General features: G+C 35.9%; 2 protein-coding genes across 2 annotated transcripts; both read right to left on the minus strand.

Annotated features, from left to right (window-relative positions):
* Positions 1 to 940: 940 nt before the first annotated feature.
* On the minus strand, positions 941 to 2352 carry LOC113693282 (uncharacterized). Its single transcript, XM_027211840.2, has 3 exons — positions 1813 to 2352; positions 1497 to 1725; positions 941 to 1392 (listed from the first exon to the last, which is right to left on the minus strand). The coding sequence occupies exons 1-3, from the start codon at positions 2350 to 2352 to the stop codon at positions 941 to 943; spliced, it is 1221 nt and encodes a 406-aa protein (XP_027067641.1).
* Positions 2353 to 4782: 2430 nt separating this feature from the next.
* On the minus strand, positions 4783 to 6896 carry LOC113693283 (uncharacterized). Its single transcript, XM_027211841.2, has 3 exons — positions 6763 to 6896; positions 6303 to 6626; positions 4783 to 5554 (listed from the first exon to the last, which is right to left on the minus strand). Exons 2-3 carry the CDS (start codon positions 6621 to 6623, stop codon positions 4916 to 4918), a joined length of 960 nt encoding a protein of 319 aa, XP_027067642.1. The 5' UTR covers positions 6624 to 6626; positions 6763 to 6896; the 3' UTR covers positions 4783 to 4915.
* Between the last annotated feature and the right edge of the window lie 17655 nt (positions 6897 to 24551).

A 24551-nucleotide genomic window follows, 5' to 3' on the forward strand; every position in this document is an offset into this window, starting at 1 on the left:
GTACACGAGGACCTTCAAGAGGATCCTACAGTGAACACTTGAACTTCCAGAAAATATTTATTCTTGATTTGCTCGGTGAGTGTCAAGTGTGTGCTTATTTGAATTCGATACATATTTACTTGTCATAAATGCTGGGATTTTGGAAACTTGAGACGAGAGTGTACTTTATCGCACTCGTTCTCTCCGATATGAACATCTTGAATTTGAACACTTGTACATCTTGCTTGCTTGAACATGTTACATGCTTGGATGGCTTGGATATGGTATGCTATGATTGTATATATCGTTGGAGTGAATCTCCTCGACACATATATGTGCTTGGGGGACGCCCAAACCTCAATGGTCATCCTTAGACTCGAGCTGGCATGGGTTTGGTCGGGTTCCTCGATAAACCATGAGGAAACATGAAAGTTTGATCTAATAAGAGATCTCGCTTGGCATATTCGATTTAGTATTGCCCAAACATATGACAGGCGGGTCCGAAACAGGAGTATGTAAGGTGAAAAGGGACATGATAAGCGAAATTCTACGGACTGAACCTACTCGATTGACGGAGTGTCAAGTTGTGGTGGTTCCTGAACGTGCGAGTGGAATATAGGCTCCATTTGGATTGTAAGTTATTTGAGATATTTTTTAGGTTACTTTTTAAGATTGCGTAAATATGAAATAAGCGTTTGGATAGTAAGTAAATCGTGTAAATTAGCGTTTGGACAGGTGCTCATTATTGAATTTAAGCAGGTGACTTTGACTTTGAAAATTTTGACTTTGACTTCAAAAATTTTGACTTTATACTACGTTTACGCTAAACCAATTGCATACTTAATACACAAACGGTACAGATTAATTTAGAAGTTGGAAATCGAGGGCATTTCTAGTACACTCTACACATGGGAAAATAAATTGCCTGGACAATTACAATCCTTTGTAATGCGATGAACACCTAACGGCGGCGTTGCCCCCGTGCTGCGTACATTTGAGTCGCTATGTAGTCTCGTTTAGCTTTCCATTCTGCCAGCTTTGCAGGAGATACGTTTAATGCGAACGGCTGAGGTACTAGCCCGCCTATTTCTGGCTCTTCATTTAAGTGCACGTCTTCTGATTCAAACCGTTGAAAATGGGCATCTTCTGGTTGGTGCATCCTTAAAAAGTTGTGCAACGCACAACAAGCAATGACTATACTGATTTGAGTGCTCATATAGAAATTATCTACCGGACCCTTTAACCATTTGAATCTTTTCTTAAGCACACCAAATGTGCGCTCAATGACATTGCGAAGTTGCGAATGTCGAGTATTGAACAAGGCCTTTGCCGGAGATTCGGACCCCACGTTCTTATACGGGGGCATGAAACCTGGAGCATTCTTGTATGCCGCATCAACTAAGTAGTACTGGCCTAATTGACAAAGTTATTCTAATTAATAAACGCGATAAAAAATAGGAGTTGTGGTAATAAAGCATAGCACATGCTTGACTTGAAATATTGGACCCATCACTTACCAGGTTGCGGCAGTGGAAAATCGGACGGATATGCTAATGCTGACTCCAACACTCGCGCATCGTGTGCACTTTCCTCCCATCCAGCATACACATAGATGAAGCGCATGTCATGGTCACAAACTGCCAGAACATTCTGTGATTGCCACCCGTACCGATTTGTATATGCCATTTGCTCGCCTGTCGGAGAACAAGCTGAGATGTGGGTACCATCCATCGCTCCCACGGCATCCTAATATGTGTAAAAAATATATATAATCAACTTTCTAGAATCGTCTTACTACATCAAGCCAAAAATCACTTATGCTTTCCACATTACCTTGAACCATGGATAAAAATTAGTTGAGTTTGCAATTCGTGGATGAACTGCAGTCTGGTCACCCGGTCGTATTATTTCAGTTGCAAATAGACACAGGCCTCGGAGCACCTTTTTTATATTTCGATTAATCGTCTCGATGGATCGATCAAAAATAGTACCCAACACACGGTGCGTATGCTTGTGGCTGACCAACATTAAAGTCATAGCAAGCGCCTCCTGTATGGGCACGCGCTGTTGGTAATTGTGTGGAACGTACTGTCTCTCAACAAGGATATTGGACAGTAGCAAGAAATTATCAACCGTGATACGCATGTTATCTATTGAGCGTCTATGATGACCGTAGAGTACGCGTTCTACCCACTGCCTATCTGTGAATGAACCATCATGTTGCGGAAGTGGTTGATTATTATCCACGTGTGCAAGTGACGGATGCATTAACATTAACGAGGCACTCATAAGAAGTAAGGCCTCATCTTCCTCGTCTTGCCTCAAGCGGTTTGCATTGCGTCCTCTAGCACCACGGCGGTTGTTCCAGGCCATGATAATTGAGTATATATCTGTATATATGTTTACATAAGCGTGTTCGTATGTGTATAACCAATTCCATAAATGTAGTAATACACGTGTTAATGGAAATAAATTAAATATCGGGAATCTAGACATAAAATGGCTTTAAATAAGTATGTAATTGGTCAGACATTACCCATTAGAGTCTTCATCATCCTCTCAAACCAATTACGAAAACTAGAGTAGCTTTATGGAGTATAAATTAGCAATATGACTTTTAAAGCACGTATTTGGCAATATCACTTTTAATATAATATAAATATATTTATAAATGTATAAATATATATTATGTCCAAATATATATAATTATAAATGAATATTATATAAATGTATAAATTAATATATTTGTGATTTATAATTTATATATTTTTGACCCTAAATATACATTTATGGATTTATAATACATTTATGCATTTAAAAGTTGGATTCGTACTACCACAAAAAGGTCTATCTCATTATCCAGCCATAGCTATAACTTCTAACTGACACTTTTTGAATCGTAATACCTCAAATAACTGCCACTTTGTTCTGATATCACTTTGAACATGAAAATATGAATCACTTTTACACGATACACGTACAATGAATTAAATGAGAGTATAAACGATTCCCATACAAGAACTAAATAACCACAGAAATGAATTTACAAAAAGAGACCGCTACTACTTACCTCACTTCCACTGGCACACCACATACAGAACGTTTTGCCACACTCTCTGCCCACACAGAGAAGCACGTACACAATCAACTGTAATGCTACTTTGGGTGAAGAAATTGCCGGCTATTCGTCTTGGTAAGGTGCCTCAAACTTTTCGTTCTTGTGATTTTAGGAGTAGCGAGGTACTCTACAAAGTTCTTAAGGTAGTATGATATATTTATTGGGGTGGATGGCTGATCTGCATTGCGATGCATTTTATGGTGGTTAAGGCCTTGGGATGCAGATTAGCACATGCATTTCTGCAATGTGTGGCCCCTGTCGTTCTTGTATTTATGTGCTACTGCATACCTGCAGAGTAATTTCAAATCCATCCTGAATATTTGCAAGTGGAAACATACAAGTCCATCACACTTCTACTTTTCAGACTTCTGTGGACCAGCAAAAGCAAAAATCACTAGCATACAAAACCTATCTCCATGCTTGGTAGGGAGCCTGGCGGTAGGGAGCCTGGTCCCATGGACTAATTATTTCAGCCTGGCCCCAAGGTCCGAATTATTTCACCACGCTCAAGCATTACATTTCAGCCTGGCCCCATAGTGCAAGTTCATCCTTAGTGGTCACCTCGTTGCTTTAGCACGTTTGGAATTTGTGAAGCATCTAAACATTTTGAAGGCCCACCAAATAACAAAGTGCATTTGCAAGATCTAATTTCTGCTTTGTTCTTTGAAGTCCCCTGTCAAAGTGACTGTTGTGAGTTATGATTGAGAGCGAAGCAAATAACAAAATGGCGTGGTATTTTTTTGTTTTGGATCAAGTTTCTCATATTTCGGTTTCAAACCAAAAAGTGCAGTGACCAATAAAAAGTTGTCATTATTTGATGAATTTCGTAATTAATCCTTCATGTTTTATTTAATTCATCAAATTTGCATTCCAAAACTGACAATTACAACTTATATATGTAGTTTTTATATTCAATTCATATTTTATTGATTACATAACAAATAGAACCGTCCCATACATCCATGACTCAAAGAATATAGGTACTGAAACAAAAATATGAGATGAATTTCGGGTTTACAGTAGTAGTGCATTAATGGACAAAAAAGGTGCATCGTGTGACTTTTGTGTCCTCTGTCTTCTTTTTCTTAAATTTTTTGGCTTCTTTCCAGGCCTTTCCCTTTGAATTTTTTTATAGGAAAATTAGAGAAGTTTCTTCTTAAATTTTTTAGACTACACTCTTAAATTTTTTTCTTCTTACTCCAGTTCTTCTCCTTATATGCATGAAGGCTCTCTATTTTTCTGAACCGGGGATTGCCAACTTTCATAAGTTCGATTTTCACAAGGAGAAAAGGAACAATAATGAACAGATAGGCATTAACTAATCCTTGACAAATTTAAAAAACATCTCAGAGCCCCAGATTACAGACGAATACCTCTCTCCACATGCCTTGCAATCAGAGAGCTTGGCCTAAGTACTCCAAACCTGCCCTTTATGACCTGCAAAAAATTGGGCAGGTGAGTTCCACGCTAAGGCACTTCAACTGTAAGAACTAAAAAAATATCACCTGCTAGACATAAATGACATACGCGTTGTCGGCAACATCAATGTCAAGATGGCTGGAAGCAACTTGATCAAGGAAAACTATCTAAGAAGCTTAATATGCTTCATGAGAAATTAATGAAATTAGCATCAAGGACAAGCAAGTGTTATGCACAATCACGAAGAAACAAATTACACATAAAAATTGGGAACCAAATATCTCTAATAAAAAATGGACAAGTAATCCACAAACAACCACGTTATACAAGTACAATCATCCACAATGTACTTTAATAGTACAAACATTCCACATAATTGGCATGCCACATAAAGTGTTCTTAGGCCAAGCCTTTTGCCTTCATCAACTTGAGGATGTAGCCGTAGCGATCGGCTGCAGAAGCTCTAAGAAAAATAATCCTTGCACCCTCGTTCTCATTTTTGGCATAGTGACAGTTAGCTTCAAGTCTCCACTCGGTAGGAATTTCCATTGAGGTGATCACATCCTGGCACTGCATTATGCCGTGGATAGAGTCGAACTCCGACCTACTCCGTCTGTCCTCAAGAACGAAGTCGGTGTAATTCCCGATCTTGCTTATAGCATCCTCAAGACCAGTAGATGACCGTGTCGATTTTGAACCTCTACTCCCTTCAGGTTCACCACTGGTTCCTAGGCTTGAGGCTGAACGTTTTCCTCCAACTGCACCAGGAACTGGGGGAACATAGTAGACGTCGTCGTCATCCTCAACTGCTGGTACGTTCACCGGAGTAGGCACCCTCGAACTAGAGGCTTTACCTTTTCCCTTCCGATTTTTAGCAGCAGTGTTGGACCGTTCTCGGCGAGGCGGTTCCGATGGAACTACCTCGCTTGCAGACTGGGCACGGCTGCCTGTGGCATGTCTTCCAAGCAGCATCGGTGTCAATCGATCGTACCAGTAGCATGAATTCTCTTTTTTGAAGTCAACGTACGAGGCATTGGTCTGGTGAAATGCAAATATGAAGTCAGCACCCAGGAATTTATAGTGTACAAGGAAAATATTATAAGATTCGAGTTATTTTAACAAGGAAAATGCTAATTCAATTAACTTTGTCGATAGCTAAATCCAGGATCCAAAACTTTGTCGATAGCTAATATTTCTGTATATTAAACAAAAAGAGTTGTGAATGACAAATCACCAGCAGCTAAGCCGAGCAATTTTCACATTTTGCAGTCAAATAATCTAATCAAAGCTAATCCAGTTAATCTCAATGCCCAGAAAAGAATGGTCAACTAAGCGAAAGATAATCCAACTTCAAGTAAATCATGGAAACAAGAACCCAGATTTATAAATTTACTAACTAATGCTGCCATGATTTGCTACTATTACATCTTACTTCCAATATAACGTATACAGACATTTTAAAAAAGAATCCAAAGCCACACCTGATTAATTTGTGAAGAAACAGAAAACGCAACCAAGCGGGGATTGAAACACACTCGTAAAAAAGCACATTCAGCAAGAAAGACTTAAAATGAGGATGAATAAAAAAAAGAAACAACTTTTTTCATCGACAATGATCAGAATTTCAATAAGTGGAGCCATAAAAACCAGAATCGACCAAATAATCAGCACCCCATTTCACCAATTGAAGGAAATGCACTAATCGACAAGTCAAATTCATCGAAAAAAGCACATCAAGAAAGGAGAAAAGAAAGAACATGAAGTCAGGGAAGCGACAAGTCCATACCTGCTCCAAGTTGGCCCAATGTTCATCATCAGCAGTGAAACAGTAGCTGTCCTCACTCCACCCAACCCCGGTCTCTGTTTTTGATGAAATCCCACGCAGATTGCAGAACAGGTCCCATTTCTTCTTGATGTGATAGAATCTGGTCTGCAATTGCTGGCCAGTCACAGTCATTATGTGATTGCTCGTCAAATGGGCTGCCAACATGTCGTAGTTGGTCTCTAGCGACTTCCTGTTGTCCCAAACGTTATTTTCCCGAAAACAGACGTAGGCTGTGAGGAAAGCTTCATCCATTGCATCAGTCCAGTGAATCCTAGAAGCCATTTGCTAAGTTTGATGGGGAAAAATAGTTAGCAGTGGACTGAGATAACAGAAATTGAATTAAAGTGGTTTGGAAACAGATCTGGACAATCAATAGTGAAAGCAAAAACAGGTGCACAAGGAAATCAACGAAGGCACTTGCCTCAAAATAGACCTCAAGGCACTTGATGTAGTTGTTGGATGCAGTTGACGAACGGGTAGAGCAATCGGACGTACAGCTAACAGGTGAGGCTTCAAAATTCGAACAAAAAGTATTATTAACCAATGAATATGCTGCGAAAAGTACTTTCTAATACAGCGTAGAAAGAACATACAATCGCTTGAAGGCTTCTTCCTCTTCTCAGCGGTCAAAACCGAAGAGAGAACTGCCTCAGAACAACCGAAATGGCAGCAGCTGGATAGTAAAATTATTAACTCATTGCAAAAAATATGCATCCAAACAGCAAATGGGAGTTTGCATCCAAACAAATTCCCAGCATGTTAGCTTTCAAATTCCATTGATCACTAGCAAAAAATCCCATGCTTCTGTTAATTCTGGAAATTAGCAGCCCACAATAATACATGTTTTTAACTCCTAACAATAAGATTATGAGCTAATTGACATGTATCTAACCTCATCAAATGAGACTTACAACAGAAAAGGACAAGTTATGAATTCAAGCATCTATAACTGTGCAGGATTATGTATTCCGTATAATCTGATACAATTTCTTTGTTGAATGGGCACAAATCCTAGTCCTTTTTTTTTCTTTTGTTCTGGGTCAGACTCAAAATGTAAAGATTCTTTTCTCTGGGCTGCTCATAAAATCTTTTGTTGTCAAGTATATGTCCAATTTTAATTCTTCTTCAAAACCATTTTTTCTTTTCCTTCATATACTGTCTGAGTTATGACTTATGAAGTAGCATCCCATTAAACAACTTATACTACGTTAAAGTATGAGTTTATTATTCAATAATAAACATGATCAATGCCAAGGACAAGTAACTTGCTGCTAACTTCAAAGTATTAATCCCGGGACTCGTTGGCTCATTATCAGTAATATTTTGCATATTACTGCCTTGGGCATCCAGACGCTTAAACATTTAACTTTAAATACTTTATAAATTTTACAGCAGACCGGTATATTTTGCTTTTATGTTTCCTATCACACTTGTCCAATCCTTGTGCGTTATGAGGCAAACCTTTTTAATTGGAAAGAAAGCAAAAGAAACCATGGAAAAAAAGAAAACTGATTGCCAAAGGCCAATGCAACTAAGCAGTGAAAATCCCTTGTATTTTTTGGTAAAACTTTATTAAACAACTTCTGTCCATCTTTAATTTACGTCATAGAATATATTTTACTTCAATTATTTTTTTTAAGGGTGATGAATTTATTTTTTTAAGGGTCATAATATATTTTACTTCTGTCCACCTTCAATTATTTTACTTCTTAAATTGAAATATTCCAAAGCAAAATTAACTTCTAACATCCACTTATCCTCTTAATAAATTCAGGACAGATTTTATTTTCCCCATTAAATTTTGTTTCCATGATAAGAAAAAAAGCCCAAAGACAATAATAAATCTCCCTGCTTGCAATATATCCAGTTAATCCAGTTTTAATGCTCATAACCTCCCAATTTGAAAGGCCAGAGCAGCTTTATTCCACCATTCATTCAGATTCGGGTTCAATTAATCCTAAGTAGATTTTAATGTACCATAAACGAAATCTACTCTTCGCACGCACCCAACACAAAATCAGGTGTCCAAGGGAGAAAATCAGCTGATGAAGCCGTGGACAACTAGAAAGACAGATCAACGCAGGTTTATGGAATGGAAATTGCAGCTAAATCCAGAAAATCGAGGGAAATGTACCTGCCGCAATAGATAGGGAGAAAGTGGAATGGCCTCCGAGCAAGAATTCCGCTTGGGTGTTGGAAGCGTCGACCGCGGCAGGGTGAAATGCGTCGGATAGATTCAAAACGCAGTCAAGGATCTTGTTTGCCGGACGTCTCTGCAAGCTCGGTACCGATTGCAGCTGTCTTTCCCGTTTGTTGGTAGATGAAAATGGTGAATAGAGGCCCGAACAGAGGAGTTATTCTAGCCTTTGTGCTGTGTTCAGGAGTAAATGCCTTTACTGTGGATTTACTCCTCAACCAACGGTTATTTTTATTGCAGGTTTCCGTCAAAATGCAGTTGCCACGTGAGGGAATGAACAATTGCATGACTTTAGTGCAAAAGGCTGCACCTAAGGAATCCAATGTCGGAACTCTACAGTAAATAACCCCACCACTTTTATTTACACAGTACAAACGCTAATTTCTTAAAATTTCAAATAACCCACCAATTATGCTTTCCAAACACTGCCATAGTTCCTGAGAGCTCCAGTATCCTTGAATTGTTTCTATTTACTTTTCCGGTGAATTGTTATTTATCGAACCTTTATTGCTCGACTTGTATACTTGGTTTGCTATTTGAACAATATGCTTGCAGGTGTGTTCTTGGCCTCACGAGCGTTTTGTTTACCATGTAGATTTGTTTTCCTTAACAGGATTGAACCCGGAGAAGTGTTGGAGAAACCCTCCTGATGTACTTTTGTCTTAGGGTTTCCATTATATTTTGGCTATACCCTGGGTTTTGGGTTGTACTTTTGGAATTGAAATGTAATGTTTAGGCATGATATATAATTGAGATTTAAGTTGTATTTTGAACACCCGATGTACGGGTTGGATAATAGATGACCATTGTTAAGTTGAACGCTTCCGCATTATTTGTATTTATGTTATTTTTCTTGTTACGTTTAGATTAGTAATAAGTTCGAATGGAATTACTTGAGTCCTGGCGAGAGTTGGGCAGGCGTTCCACGGATACCCTTTAGTTCGCCTTAGGGAGAAGTGTGGGCGTCACAGTTAGTATCAGAGTTTAAGTTTTAGATCTCTGTAGTGTATCTTAGGCTTGAAGTTTAGGATGTCGGACTGTGGAACTGGTTGAAAAGTTAAGTGACCACTAGTGGGAATGAAAATTAGAACCTAGGTTTGAATTAATGGACGATTGGGGTTCTTGATCTTGTAAGGGACATGTGAGATAGTATGAGATGATCAAATCCAGTATATTTAGTACATTTGGTCCCATTTAAGTTTTTATTTTTAATTATAAGTTACGGAAGGTAACGGTGGCATTGAACCATCTTTGGGACGCATTATGGTGACCATGGCCGTGAAGGGCCTAGGGAGGGCTCGTTGGAGGTATAATCCAACTCGCCGAACTAGAACTTTATTTGATTTTCAAAGGATTTACTCGTGCCCAAATAATGGAGTGTTTCTAGTAGCCGATCATCGGAAGTGGCTATTCGAGAAAAATAGGGTGATTCGAGGGGATAATCGAGATTTGAGAGGAATTGCGGATGTCTAGACTATTAGAAATTCCGGAAGAGGAGATTGAGATACTTAAGGAGCAAGGAAGACAAAGACTCCTTGTGAAAAGTTTTAAACAGCTAAGAATCGATTTGTTGGGGTAGTGTCCGAAATTAAAGACATGATGGATAAGTCGATGGTTGGGTGTGTTGCCTTGATTGAACAAGTAGAGAATGACAAGATATTCGATAAGGGACATTAGATTAAAACTCCTAGTGCTGGAAATGAAAATGATCCTACGGAGGTAATTAAAACTTTTGACTCCGCCAATCACTAAGCTAGTGATTTAAACTATTTTAAAAGTTTTTGCTAAAGATAGACGGGGTGGCGCTCGCTTAAAGGCCATTGCATTTTGTATCTTGTTTCACTATGTTTCCTATCTTTTGAGTCAATTAAACGTTATTCATGGCATGCTTGACTTTACTGCTTCATGATTGGGTTGTACCCATTTACGATTATTTTGGTGTCTTCCCTTTTGTTCTTGTATTTGTTTGGCGTGATAAAGGTATCACTTTTCAAATTCCGTTTATGTACACTCACTTTATGTCATGCTTTTAGACATGTTAAATTTATGGGTGGTCAAAAGAGTGAAAAAGGATCGAAAGCGAGGGGTTAAGCAATCCCAAACTCAAGGGGACGATTATAGAGCGACTGCTGGACTGAACCAAAACCCTAGAAATGAAGAAAAATAATCGCGTAGTTATTGCTATTAACCAGATGATTGATACCCTAGTATGATTAGTGGAGCACTAAAGGTCTAAACCAATCAACCAATCTAAGAACCAAGAAAGGTGTGAGGAATTGAACAGTTCTTGAAGTTCATCCATCTAAGCTCATGGAAAACCTAATCTCGAAATAGTGAGATTAATTTGAGAGGATACAATAAGGCACTAGTGAGAACAAGAGATTACGATCTCTTCTCGAATGATCTTGTAGATAAGTATTGAAGAGTGAACTAAGACATGAAATCTTTATATTAAGAAATAAAGTCCCCTTACCTTGTTGAGATTGTAATTACTGATAGTAATCTCATGGAGACTTAAGAACTCGCCCGTGTTAAGCAGAGAATGGTTAAGGTTTGTATTTTGAGGTAACCTATAAGCAAAAGAATGAAAGAGTACTTTGGCTCGGGCTTCCATTATGAATAGCTACTTATTTTGATCATTTGATCTACTTGACAAGCTAGCATTTGACTTAAGTCAACTAGTAGGATGACAACCTTGGAAGAAATGCGTAAGGAAATGGATATTCTTCGAAATGAGGTAGAATTTCAAAGAAAATTGGCTGACGACTGGGAAGGACAGTGGGAACAAGAATATACAGAGAAAACTGAGTTGCTACGTCAGAACGTAGAATTGAAGAAGAAACACAAGGAAATTCTCAAGCTAGTCAGGCCATCACTTCTCATGTAACTTGTGGATACTGTGACAAGATTAACCACACTGAAACCGGGTGCTGGAGAAAGCAAGGAAAATGTTTTAAGTGCGGTAGTGCCGAGCATAAGCTTTCGAATTGCCCTGGTATCCCTAACAAAAAGAGGAAATACTCAGCAGCCAACTAGGTCCGCTACTAAGCAATAAAGTGTTAGATGGAAGTAATTAATACTAATGGATATGAAGGGGGTTCTAGTAGTGGAAGTTTTACGAGTAAGGATGTTTTTTACTACACTCGAGGGATAGGGATTGTAGTTTACCTTGGACTAGACTAGCACTTTTGAAAAATTAATCTTTTTTTTTTAAAAAAAAAGGGAAAAGTCTTTTGTTGTTTGTATTTTGACAATTTGACACGTTTGTTATAATCTTGTTGTCTCCCTTTTTCCTCTTGGGAAGATTTGATAAACCTATTCCAACTTGATGTAATTACTGTGATCTTGTATAAAATGTGAAAAGCTATCTTGCTTTTAATCGATTGCATGGCTTATATGTACGGTTGCACTTTGTCCTACATCTCTAGATTGATAATAAGACATGAACGATAATAGACATGATCGAAATTATACTTGAGAGCGTAGGCAAACTTGAGGTCATGGAGATAACCAGGGATCAGGACCGAATTGAGAACTTAATTTTGAAGTGGGATCCAATGTTTGAACACCAATTCGAGATATTAAAATCGGGAGATTGAGTTGGTGAAGGGAAATATTTGATAGGTTCAATAAGCCCAACAAATAAGGACTGGATATCATACTTGGAATGGAATTTGGAGGCTATATATATATAGCTTATCGAGACTTAAACGATGTGACTACTGAGCACCAATGTTTTTAAACTCGGACCGGCCAGTGAACTGGACCGGCCGGTTCAACGGTTCTCTGTTTTTTTTTTTTTTTTTGCAGCTTTAATGCTAAATACTTCATAGGTCTTCACTGTACAGTCTACATTGGAACTTGACGGTTAATGTACATTCTAACATGGTTATTAATAACTTAAGTCCCTAAAATACATTCATCAATATAACTTAAAACTAAATTTAAGTTGAGATAATAATAAATTTTCTAAAAATTATACATGAAACCTGGAATGATAAATATAACTAAAATATCATAATTCACCGCAAGTTTTCATAAATTCATTACAAACATAAATAGATATAGCCCAAATATTCACCAATTATCACAAACAAAAACACACAAATAACTAAAATAAATGTTGACATTCTTTCACAATTCCAAAAAAGTCCATAAAAGAGTTCAACTCATATTCAAGACATACAATTTGAATAACAATGTCCATCATTGGCATGACAAGGTATGAGCACCCCCTTCACAATTTCATCAATTTAGCTTGAAAAAGTTAAAAAGTTTATTACAAAAAATATAAATCTAATTGGTGAAACTAAAAAAAAAAAAGCCAAAAAATTTTGAAAAACAAAGATACAACCAAACACAAAAAAAAAATCAATTGCTATTAAACATCACTAATTAATATGTTATATTACCAATCATTATCTTCATCACCATCCAAAAGGCGCCTACGCTGAAATGCTTCCAAGTCAATATCATTATCTTCCCCAATTTCACTTTCATCATTTAAATAAATAAATAAAGTAACAATTAATGACTTATCCATATTTATAATAAAATTCAAATTAAAAAATGCACTTTTAGCACCTCATATTACAAGTTAAAAATATATTTATTTTAATATTAAAACCAACCTTCAACTAGTTGAGAATCATCTTTAGGAAGTTCTTCAAGTTCTTCCTCCAATTCATCACAATTAAGCTCGCCATCTTGTTCTTCTTCTATGACCCAAAATTCCATTTTATCAATAGATTCATAATCAATGGGATCATAAGATATCTTTCGGTGATCAAACCTACAATAAAATACATTAGTTACAAATTTAATATTACTTTAAAAAATAAAATGTAAAGAATAAAGTAAAAAATCAATTATACCTATGTAGCAAACGCAAATTGTAGTGCACATAAACAAGATCATTAAGTCTTTGGTGCTCCAACCTATTCCTTTTTTTACTGTGAATGCGTTCAAAAACGCTCCAATTACGTTCACACCCAGAAAAAGAAGCTATTTGACTCAAAATTCTAATTGCAAGCTTTTGCAAATTCGGAGCATCACAACCATATAACTTCCACCAATTTTCTGTCACAATCATATTAAAATATTAGATCAAATAAAGAATAAATTCACAATTTTTTATATTAAAAAAATAGAAATAACCTGGCGATCAGATTTGCTAGTAAGCATAGCAAGTTTGAGCCCAAAACTCCCTTGCCTTTCCCGATACATTCCAACCTCTTGCGATAATTTTTCAGGGTTGCACCAATCCACTTTTGTTTCAATGTAATCAAGCAAGCCATTTATAACCTCTGGATGTGTACAAAATGTGGCACTCTCATATTGAAAAGCAGGATTCAAATAATAAGCGGCAGCATGTAGATTTTTTCTCAACATTCTATCCCACCTATCATTGATGATATCAATATAAGGCTTGTACAATCTCTCTTTATTTCTAAACAACTTTTTGATGCCATTTATTGCTCTAAACATGCCTTCATAAACATAACCCAATGAAGGCCTTTCATCAGTGTCACAAATACGCAATAAACGAATGATAGGGCCCATTATTCTCACCATAATCAAACAGTTATTCCAAAACCTTTCATCCAAAACGATTTGCTTCACATCTTTTCCTTTTTCTATTCTCAGAAATTTTTTTTAATCCCCACTAGTAACCAAAGATTGCAAACTATCCTTATGACCATGCAAAATTTTTAATGCAATAAAGGTAGTTGCAAATTGAGTGTCACCGGGACGAATAATTTCTTTCCACCCTGCAGTCTTTCTTAACCAATTCAAAGTGAACTTATGATTGTAGATAAAAACAGTCACCGTTGAAGCAAGAGACACCAAAGCTTTTACATCATACATTTCACCAATGTCTTTCAAAATCAAATTGATACAGTGTGCAACACACGGTGACCAACAAATGTTCGGATATCTTTCACTTAACAAAGACCCAGCAGCTTTATAATTGCTAGCATTATCAGTAACTAAGTGCACCACATTATTTGAACCAACCATCTCAACAATTTCAGCAAATAAATTTCACAAATTTTTTGCACTTGTTACAATATCAGATGCATCCACAGATTTAATGAAAGAAATACCCTTAGGACAATAAACCAAAAAATTAATCAATGGTCTTTGCCTAGTGTCTTTCCATCCATTGCCCATTATAGTGCAACCAGTTTCTGCCCAAGTACTTCTAAAAAAATCAACAACTAATTTCACATCTCTCTTGGCATTTCGCAACAAGTTAACTCTCAAAGAATGATAGGATGGACCTTTGTAACCATGACCCATTGATGCTATTTGATCAATAGCTTTTTGAAAAAATGGAGAGTTAACAGCATTTATAGGAATGCAAGCATCATAAAACCAAAGAGCAATAGCCATGTCCGTATTTTCCCATTTTTCCTTACTTTGCAAACAAGCTTTAATGGTTGGTTGAGAAGTATCACGCCCACCTTTAAAAAAAGCACGTATACCTATTGATGCAGTGACCTTTCTCTTTCCTTTACTAGATGAACCCATCTCATTTGCTAAAGAAGAAGGAATCTCCAAAACTTCATCACCATCAAATGCATGAATAGTGTGGCCGAATGGATTTTCCACCCCAAAATCACCATTTTTTCTTTAGATTTCTGCTCCTTCTCCTTCATAGATGTTAAAATAGCATGTCTAACTGTCGGTTCAACCCTTGAACATGGAACAATGCTGCCTTGTTCTCCTGCCAAATGTTGTTTCATTCGATGAATGCCACCACCAGCAATTACTTTAAAACAAAACCCACATGTCAAAGTTCTTCTTCCTTGCTTATTCAAACCTTCTGAACAATAATTCCATGCTATATCGGACTTTTGTCTATGATTTTGACTAGCTGATTATTCACTATTGACAGCTCCAGCAGTTGAAGATTGTGAATTACTACCAGTACCAGTACCGGTATCCATTATCCTTCACATAGTTAATTTAGATATAATTAGTTCATTTGTAAAATATAGTGTACTAATAAGCAAATAAAATTAACAAATTTTCAGTAATATAAGAAGATCAATTAGTCACATGAATAGCTCAACTAAGAAAAGGAAAAGAGAAAAGTCAGTGTTAAACTATGTCTATGCGAAAAGGAAAAAAGAAAAGTCAGGCTTAAAAGTGTTACAATGAAAAAGTCAACTCATTACAATGCAACACAAATGAAAGCAACAAGAGGGATATTAATGGTTCTCAGTAGCACAAAATTGAAAAATTCAAATGCAGCAATCTTGTTTTTTGTTTTCATAAAAAACTAGGCCTTAGTTGACCCAAAGAAATAACAAGAAGGATATATACTAATAGTGAGACAATTAAGTACCCAGCCAATTTCTGTGACCATTCAACTAATTTCCTTGTGCTAATGGCAATATATCAAAAGAAAATTTTAGGTTAGGAAGTGAATAAATAGTTTTACCCCTAATGTAAACAATCCAACACTTCTTACTTTTAGAGTATTAATAATCAACAGTAATTAAATAAGCTAAAGCTGCCAAACTTTATAGAATATAGCACCAAATAAATCTCCTGAGCTTTGAATGAAAGAGATATAATTTCTTATGATCCTAGTTGCTTTTAACAAATAAAAAGCAATTTATTTTGTAATTTTTTGTAGCCCGGATGGATTTAAAGAATATATATGTGTGTGTTATTGTCTAGGTAAATTGAACAAGCCATAAAAATATACCCAGTCATAACACCAATGATCAAGCCATAAAAATATACGAGATGAAATCTAAAAAAAAAATTAAAAAAATCTCCTATAACTGAAGTATATTGCATATCTCCACAAAAGACAAACATGTTGAAAAAATGAACAAATACATTAAGGCGGCACAATAACAAAGTACTATCAAAGTCCTTGTGATTGTCAAACCCAGAGGTCCTACAGACAGAAGAAATCCTTGCGCTCCTTTAATTAGACAAACTTCAAGTTGAAATAATATTGATTAAATAAAAAAAGCCGTATGAACTTTGAACATTTGAGCAGAAATTAGTTTTTGGTCACAGAAATTAGTTGAATAAAAAAAAGGCATACGGTTGCATACTATAATCATAAATCATAAATTAGTTGCATACGGTTATTGTCACAAACAATATCAATGGAACAAAAAAAAGGCATTCCAAATATTAATTCCAGAAAAATGCAAAATTAAAAAACCAAACATGACTAATTTTATTAATTTGATACTTCATCCAAAAAATAACTTCTCCAAACATGACAGCCAATTAATTTATGATTCATAAATGGATGAAAATTTGGGGGAAAAAAAGAAGAAAATACAAAAAAATCCACTAAAGATAATATAGAAAACAAAAATCAAGAAATGGCAAAAATTAAACTTACCAAGATGCAAAGCTTTGGAGTCCCGTCTAAAAATAATAGTGTGCTGATCTTGTCGTGGATATTTGGATGTGGAAGGATGATGAAGAAAAAAAAAATAGATTAACTGGAGATTGAAGGAATGGAGGAACTGAGAAAGTGAAGTGAAGCCAAGGAGAAAATGAGAAATGGTGCCGTCTGTGTGTCTGTGCGGCTGAGAAAGAAAGTGAATTGAAGGAATGGTGCCATCTGAAGCCAATGCTAGGGTTTTTTTTTTGTTTAATCTAATTTTATATTTTGATTAGATTAAGTAAAATTCTACGCAAAAAAAAAACTTGTCCCTCAGTTGTAGATTGGTGGTAAGCATACCTATTGTGATCATGAAGGCCTGAGTTCGAATCTTAGTTGCCTCTATTCTTGTTATTGTTTTCAATTTTAGGTCTATTGCTTAAAAATTTATGAACCGCCGGTTTACGGTTTAAACGGTTTTTAACGGTTCGTCCGGTTCCTAGCGGTTTTCCATTAGTTTCCGGGTGTGATGTTGGACCGGACCGTTGATGCTACCGGTTCGCGGTCGGACCGGTCGAACCCGCTAGTCCGGTCCGGTTCTGAAAACATTGCTGAGTACAAATATTTCATAGCCTCACATAAGCGGGAATTTTGACCAATGGCAAGGAGTCGTGATATTATTCAAGTTGAATTTAAAGTAAAGCTAGTATCAATTGAGGATCCTAGAAACTGATGTGTTTAAAATCCCTTCTAATTCAAAATAGGGACACTTTGAACTTTCAATTACGCTGTTGGGTTGACCAATGCACTAGTAGCAATTATGACCTAAATGCATCGGGGTTTTAAATCGTAATTGGATTAATCTATGATGGCATTTATTGATGATATATCGGTATACTCTAAAGTTTGAGGAGATCATGAAAGATACTTGGTGATGTTTTGCAAACTTTAAGAATGCACCAACTTTCGTTAAATTCGACAAATATTAGTTCTATTGGGAGGAAATAGTCTTTCTAGGTTATACAATATCTAAGGTAGGAATTGTTGTTGACTCAACTACAGTGAAAATTGTTTAAGAGGAAACGACTATAAAATCCTACCGAAATTTGGAGTCCTTGGAGGTAGTCGAACCTTTCCTTTGGTTTGATCAAGGAATTTTCTAAGAGTGCAAGACTTGGCAAGTTATTTGGGATTCTAAATATGAGGAAGAATTTTAAAAAGTGAAAAGTGTTTAGCCGATGCACCTGTGTTAGTCTTACCGAGAGGAGGAAATAGTTTTATGATTTATATAGATGCTTCAAAGGATGATTTAGGATGTATATTAATAATACATGAGAAGGTGATTATATATGCCTCTAGAGAATTAAATATCACGAGAGAAAGTAGCCAACTCATGATTTTGAGTTAGTGGCTATAAAATTCGCATTAAAGAAGTAGAGACATTTCCTATATAAGGTAGACATGAAGACGATTAAGCTGCCATATAACTTGGAAGATTAAAACGCATATTGGAGATCAAAATTAAATTGTTAATTGGGTGGATAGAAAGTATGAGATACGAATTGGAAAGTGTAAGTTATTGATTAATCTGCTAAGCCTGACTATTGAGAGGTGTGATATTTTTCTAAGTGTGAATTTCGAGGATGAAATTCCTTTTAAGGAGGGGAGGATATGAGGACTCAAAAATTTTCTTATTTATTGAATATCACAAGTTTACTTAAATATTTATTTACTCATTTTCACCGAATTATTTATTTCGACCATTTGAAATCCATTTATGTGGAACAACGTCTCTTTTATATTTTCTAAAGCGTTTTGTTGGAAAATTCACTTTTCGAAATTCATTTAATTCGGAACAATGAGTGCACGTCTTTCGAGGCTATACTTGAATTGGGAGTGTATTAATATTGGAGAGTTAAGAATGATCAATGGTGGATTAAGAAAGGTTAATTGAGAAATTAATACTCGACTCACGTAAAGAGTCACAAATTTATCTATTTTAACTCCAAATTCTAGCTCATTTAATTATTTACTTGGTCATTTACTCCGAATATTATTTTCTAACATCTTGAGACCTAATTACATTGATCTATGATTTCATTATATCCCTCTCATTTCAGCCGGCCAAGGAGAGCAACAAGAACACCAAGTTCTTTCAAAATTATCTTCACCAAAATCATCATCAAACTTCACTCAAAATCCTACCAAATTTTCACAGCACTTAGCTCTATACTAGAGGATCATCTTGAGCTATAAAAAAAGGGAAGCTTTCATGGTTTTTCTTGGCAAAAGGGGAGACCGAAATTTCTGATTTTTGCACACCAAAGAGATAAGTGATGATCAACTCATAGAATCTTGTCTTTTAGAAGTCATATAGCATGATTAAGCTCTAGCATGCCTTTGGTTAGCTTGTTTATGGTGTAAAATGAAATGGGTGGGCTCTATGAACTCCCACCTTTGTCTTGGGACTGATCTCATGCTTGATGATGGATCTAATGTTGATTTAGTGTTCAAAATGGTAGATTAATGTTGCATAACTAGAAGAAACTTCAATGAGTGCATGGAGTAAAAATATTTAGATTCTGCCCCTGCTTTGAACGTACCCTTTTCTGTAGAATTTTGAGGGTTTAATGGCCTGTATATGATGTTTATATGTTGTATAGATGGTGTACAAAATTTCATTGAAAAATATTGAGGTTTGGTTGGTCAAATGAATTATTTTCGTGAAGGTAGCAGACCTGGAAACTGTTCCCGTAATACTCAGGCAGCCCTCTTGTTTTGTTCATAACTCGGTGCCCCGACGTCGAAATCGAGTGCCGTCAGTGGCGTTTGAAACTAGACATTCCCAGATTTCCATTGGTACCAAATCACATTCTGGTTCCACTTGAGTGAGCCACACCATTCGATTGAAAATCACTGTCCTGTTTCATTTCTCTCCAGGAGACAGGACAGGACTTGTATCTTGATGCTCAAAAACGAGCTGTTTGTGAATGGAATTTGAAAATGGTTTCTTCTAAGAAATTCTAGCCTTATGAAAGAGCTTTCCAAAACCACCTATTATTCTCAATTCCGAGTTGAATTGAGTGATTTATGATCAAAATACGAAACCTGCCCTGTTCTTGAAAACCCTAAATTCTAGGCAGATTTGATATTTGACTTGGTGTGAACTTGTCAATTGAATTTCTTGGAGATAAACACTTACCAAATGTACCATGAATGTTTCTTAGGCTTTTCCTATACAAACGAACCAAGTTTGAGGGATTTTCTGGGCCAAATGTTGGAAATGAAGAACGAAAAACTCAAGGCAGTTCTGCTTTAGGATTTTCAAAACTTTGATTGTTTGGTTGACTACCTTCCCCAAGGTATTTTTCCATGAAATTTGATAGAGGGATATCCTTTATATAGGAGTGTTATACTACCAAAGTTAGTACCAATCCAAGTCCGTTTCGATACCTAACCAACGTCCCAAAGTTGGAAGCTCAAATCTGGAAATTTGTTCACCAGTTTTGAATTTTTCCCAAACTTTGAGCTACTGTATCTCGGTGCTCGAAACTCCGATTTTTGATCCGCTTGTTCTGTTATAAAACTTACTTGTAACTCTAATTGAGTTACAAATTTCAGAGGTTAGCTCGTAACGTGTGAATTTTTCCGAATTTCCAAAGTTAGCAAAAAATCAATCCCAACACAACCCTAAGTACTCTGAAACATTAACTTTGAGCCTATTTTTGAATATCTTCCATTTAGAATCATGAAAAAGTGTCTTCTAAGAACTTTTAGTACTTTCAAAGAGGTTTCCAACGGTACCAAGTTTTCAAATTTTTGACATGTAAAATGTGAGATACGATTTTTCAAAATATCGTATCAAAAACTGAAAATTTTTCAAATTCCAAAGGAATGGAGTTTTCAAGCACTCCTTATTCCTTCGATATTACTTGAACGCTTTATACTTGATTTCCCAAAATTAAAACTCGATTACTCTTGTATTTTAAGAAACTCTAAGTAAATCTCAATTTACTAGTAATTGAGGTTCGTTTTTATGAAATTTCCTTAGATTGTACTAACATACAATCTTCCTTGATAATTGGGGCACGTGAATGATAATACATTATTACTCAGGCGCACACGAGGACCTTCAAGAGGATCCTACAGTGACCACTTGAACTTCCAGAAAATATTTCTTCTTGATTTGCTCGGTGAGTGTCAAGTGTGTGCTTATTTAAACTCAATACATGTTTACTTGTCATAAATGTTGGGATTTTGGAAACTTGAGACGAGGGTGTACTTTATCGCACTCGTTCTCTCCGATATGAACATCTTGAATTTGAACACTTGTACATCTTGCTTGCTTGAACATGTTACATGCTTGGATGGCTTGGATATGGTGTGCTATGATTGCATACGTCGTTGGAGTGAATCTTCTCGACACATATATGTGCTTGGGGGACGCCCAAACCTCAATGGCCATCCTTGGGCTCGAGTTGACATGAGTTTGGTCGGGTTCCTCGGTAAACCATGAGGAAACATGAAAGCTTGATTTAATAAGAGATCTCGCTTGGCATACTCGATGTAGTATTGCCCAAACATATGACAGGCGGGCCCGAAACAGGGGTATGTAAGGTGAAAGGGGACATGATAAGCAAAGTTCTACGGACTGAACCTACTCGATTGACGGAGTGTCAAGTCGTGGTGGTTCCTGAACGTGCGAGTGGAATATAGTTCCTGAGAGTTCCAGTATCCTTGAATTGTTTCTGTTTACTTTTCCGGTGAATTATTATTTATCGAACCTTTATTGCTCGACTTGTATACTTGACTTGTTATTTGAACAATGTGCTTGCATGTGTGTTCTTGGCCTCACGAGCGTTTTGCTCATCCTGTAGATTTGTTTTCCTTAACAGGATTGAACCCGGAGAAGTGTTGGAGAAACTCTCCTGATGTACTTTTGTCTTAGGGTTTCCATTATATTTTGGCTATGCCCTGAGTTTTGGGTTGTACTTTTGGAATTGAAATGTAATATTTGGGCATGATGTATAATTGGAATTAAAGTTGTATTTTGAACACCCGATGTTTGGGTTGAATAATATATGACTATTGTTAAGTTGAACGCTTCCGCATTATTTGTATTTATGTTATTCTTCTTGTGACATTTAGATTAGTAATAACCTCGAATGGAATTGCTTGAGTTCTGGCGAGAACTGGACAGGCGTCCCGCAGATACCCTTTGGTTCGCCTTAGGGAGAAGTGGGGTGTCACACATTCTAGAAAAGCATCAAACTGCTGAACTAAAGATCTAATGAGTTGTTACCAGTCGAACAATCTTTGGACCAGTCAATGATGATGAAGATATCCTGACTGTGAAATTTGACTATACAAAATTCAGTGGTCTTGTCAACTACATGGATGACAGAGAAAAATCAATTGGTGAGCTTCAACAAATGTAATCTTTCCATTTATTCATCAGTTATTTGCTTTTTCTTAATTGATTTTGTGTTATTCTACAATAGATGTACTTGCTATAGTTATTAAAGCACTGGATGTCAAACATATCAACAAAAATGGAAAATATTCAATTGCCTAGAAATTCGTTATTGTTAATGAAGAGTAAATTTTTCCTTAGAGATATCATACAAGGTTTATTTTTTTGCTTATTTTATAATTCATTATTTTCCTATATTAGTGTGCAAACTATTATGCTACCTCTGTGGGATGGTTTTCTCACTAATAAAGGTCACCAAATTGTACAAAACATGCAAAATCACCCTGTTCTTGTTTGCCACATGCTGAAAGTTAATTTTTATAATGGTATGCAATTTTGCAGTCATATAGTGTATCTCTGTTATGTTTTAGAGCTCATTATTTTTCTTTTTCTTAATACACATATGTATTCCTTTTTATCATTTTTTTGTCATAGCTGACCCTTTTTTTTAGGTGTCACACTACCTACTTGGTTTGACTATGTAATTCTTATAGATTTGCCTATAGAAGAAGCTGGAGATGTATGCAGAAGCATATGTGAATTTTTAACTCATATGAAAAGTAAACTGCTCATTTGGAATCTTAAGAAGCACTACACAGATAATTGATTGCAAGAGAAAGTTATATGACATACAAGTATTAGAATGCACTATTTTATCAAAAGATATTAGAGCAATGGACCTTAATATTGCATTTTCAGCTTGACAAAGTCACGAATCTAACTTTTACATCTTTATGGTTTTGTCAATAATTGCCATTAGCAGGTGAGTGAGGTCCTAGTAAGTGTATGCATTAAAATACCCTCAAGTAAAAAGGCATACCTACTGTTCCGAGGTGCTTTTTTTTTTTGCAGGTAAAGGAGTCATTTCAAGTAAAAAGATGAAAATGCCCTCAATAGTGATGCACTATTCTGGTCAAAAGTCTAAACTTGAGGCCACTTTTTAGAGATAAAATTTTTAACAGTTCTTTCCAACCCCAGACACCATCACATGGCCAATTGTGGGAATAGAAATACTTACTTTCTCTATATCTGTAAGATTTTCCAATTTTCTATTTATCCTCTTTATGATTACTTTTATTAACTCTAATTGCACAATCATTCACTATAACGTATTTACAATAAATTTTCTCCCGCATTTTTATCACTGCAGCATTCTATTGTCTCCATTTTCACTGTTATAAATGTTTATCATTACAACATTCTATTGTTTCCATTTCCTCTTGACAATCCTTTTCAATTGTCTTCGTTTAATCCAAAATAGCTACCTCACAAATATCTAATGTATTATAGAATAATTCCCTTCATCCACGGATACATTATACTAACAACAGTACACCCTTCCATAAACTCGGTACTTAACAAAAAAAAACTATATAAATAGTTAACAAGGAAACAACCTATTAACACAGGTCACATACTAAAACCCTGTACAAAACACAGCACCACTAGACTATTATTTAATCGCTTAGAATATACTGCTTCCCTGCTGTAACAAAACAATCACTCCTTTTGACTAAAACTTAACAACATATACTTTATCTATTAATGCATTTCTGTAAAAAAACACCTTACAACTCCATATCTTAAGAGAAACTATATGGTTCTAGAATATTCGTTACTGATAGGAAAGTCTTGCACACAAAAACTCCTTGTCTAAACTATCTTAGTTGTCTCCTGTACTACACTAGGCACCTCTGTCAACTATTTGGCAACCCAATACATAAATTTCCTCTCTTTGCAACTATTTAAGAGAGTTATTTCACAAAGAAGAATTCCCAGATCAACTTTTTTCCTTCTATTACACCGCACTTATTCTTAAGGTGATTTTCCTTCTCCTTTTCCTCCAATGATGCTGTAGTTCATTCTATCCTCCAATTTTTTATACTGTATCTGTTAATTTTTTCCCTTCAAGTTATTGTTCTTCTACTTTTATTATCTCTTTTTTTTTAACTTTCTATATATACATACATATACATCTCTATGCTTATCATATAAATGATGTTTACTTTCTTTGTAATATTTTAATATACACATCTTAATAATAGATCTCCAATGGATTCATTGATTAAAGTTCAATAGAAAATTTCTATATGCCTTTTTCCCCTGTATTTTCTTCTATTAGCTATATATAACCCTATACATATTTATTTCATTTTCTCTATATTGTAAAATTCA

Source organism: Coffea arabica, chromosome 6c (assembly GCF_036785885.1).
Source record: "Coffea arabica cultivar ET-39 chromosome 6c, Coffea Arabica ET-39 HiFi, whole genome shotgun sequence".
NCBI classification, from domain to species: Eukaryota; Viridiplantae; Streptophyta; class Magnoliopsida; order Gentianales; family Rubiaceae; genus Coffea; species Coffea arabica.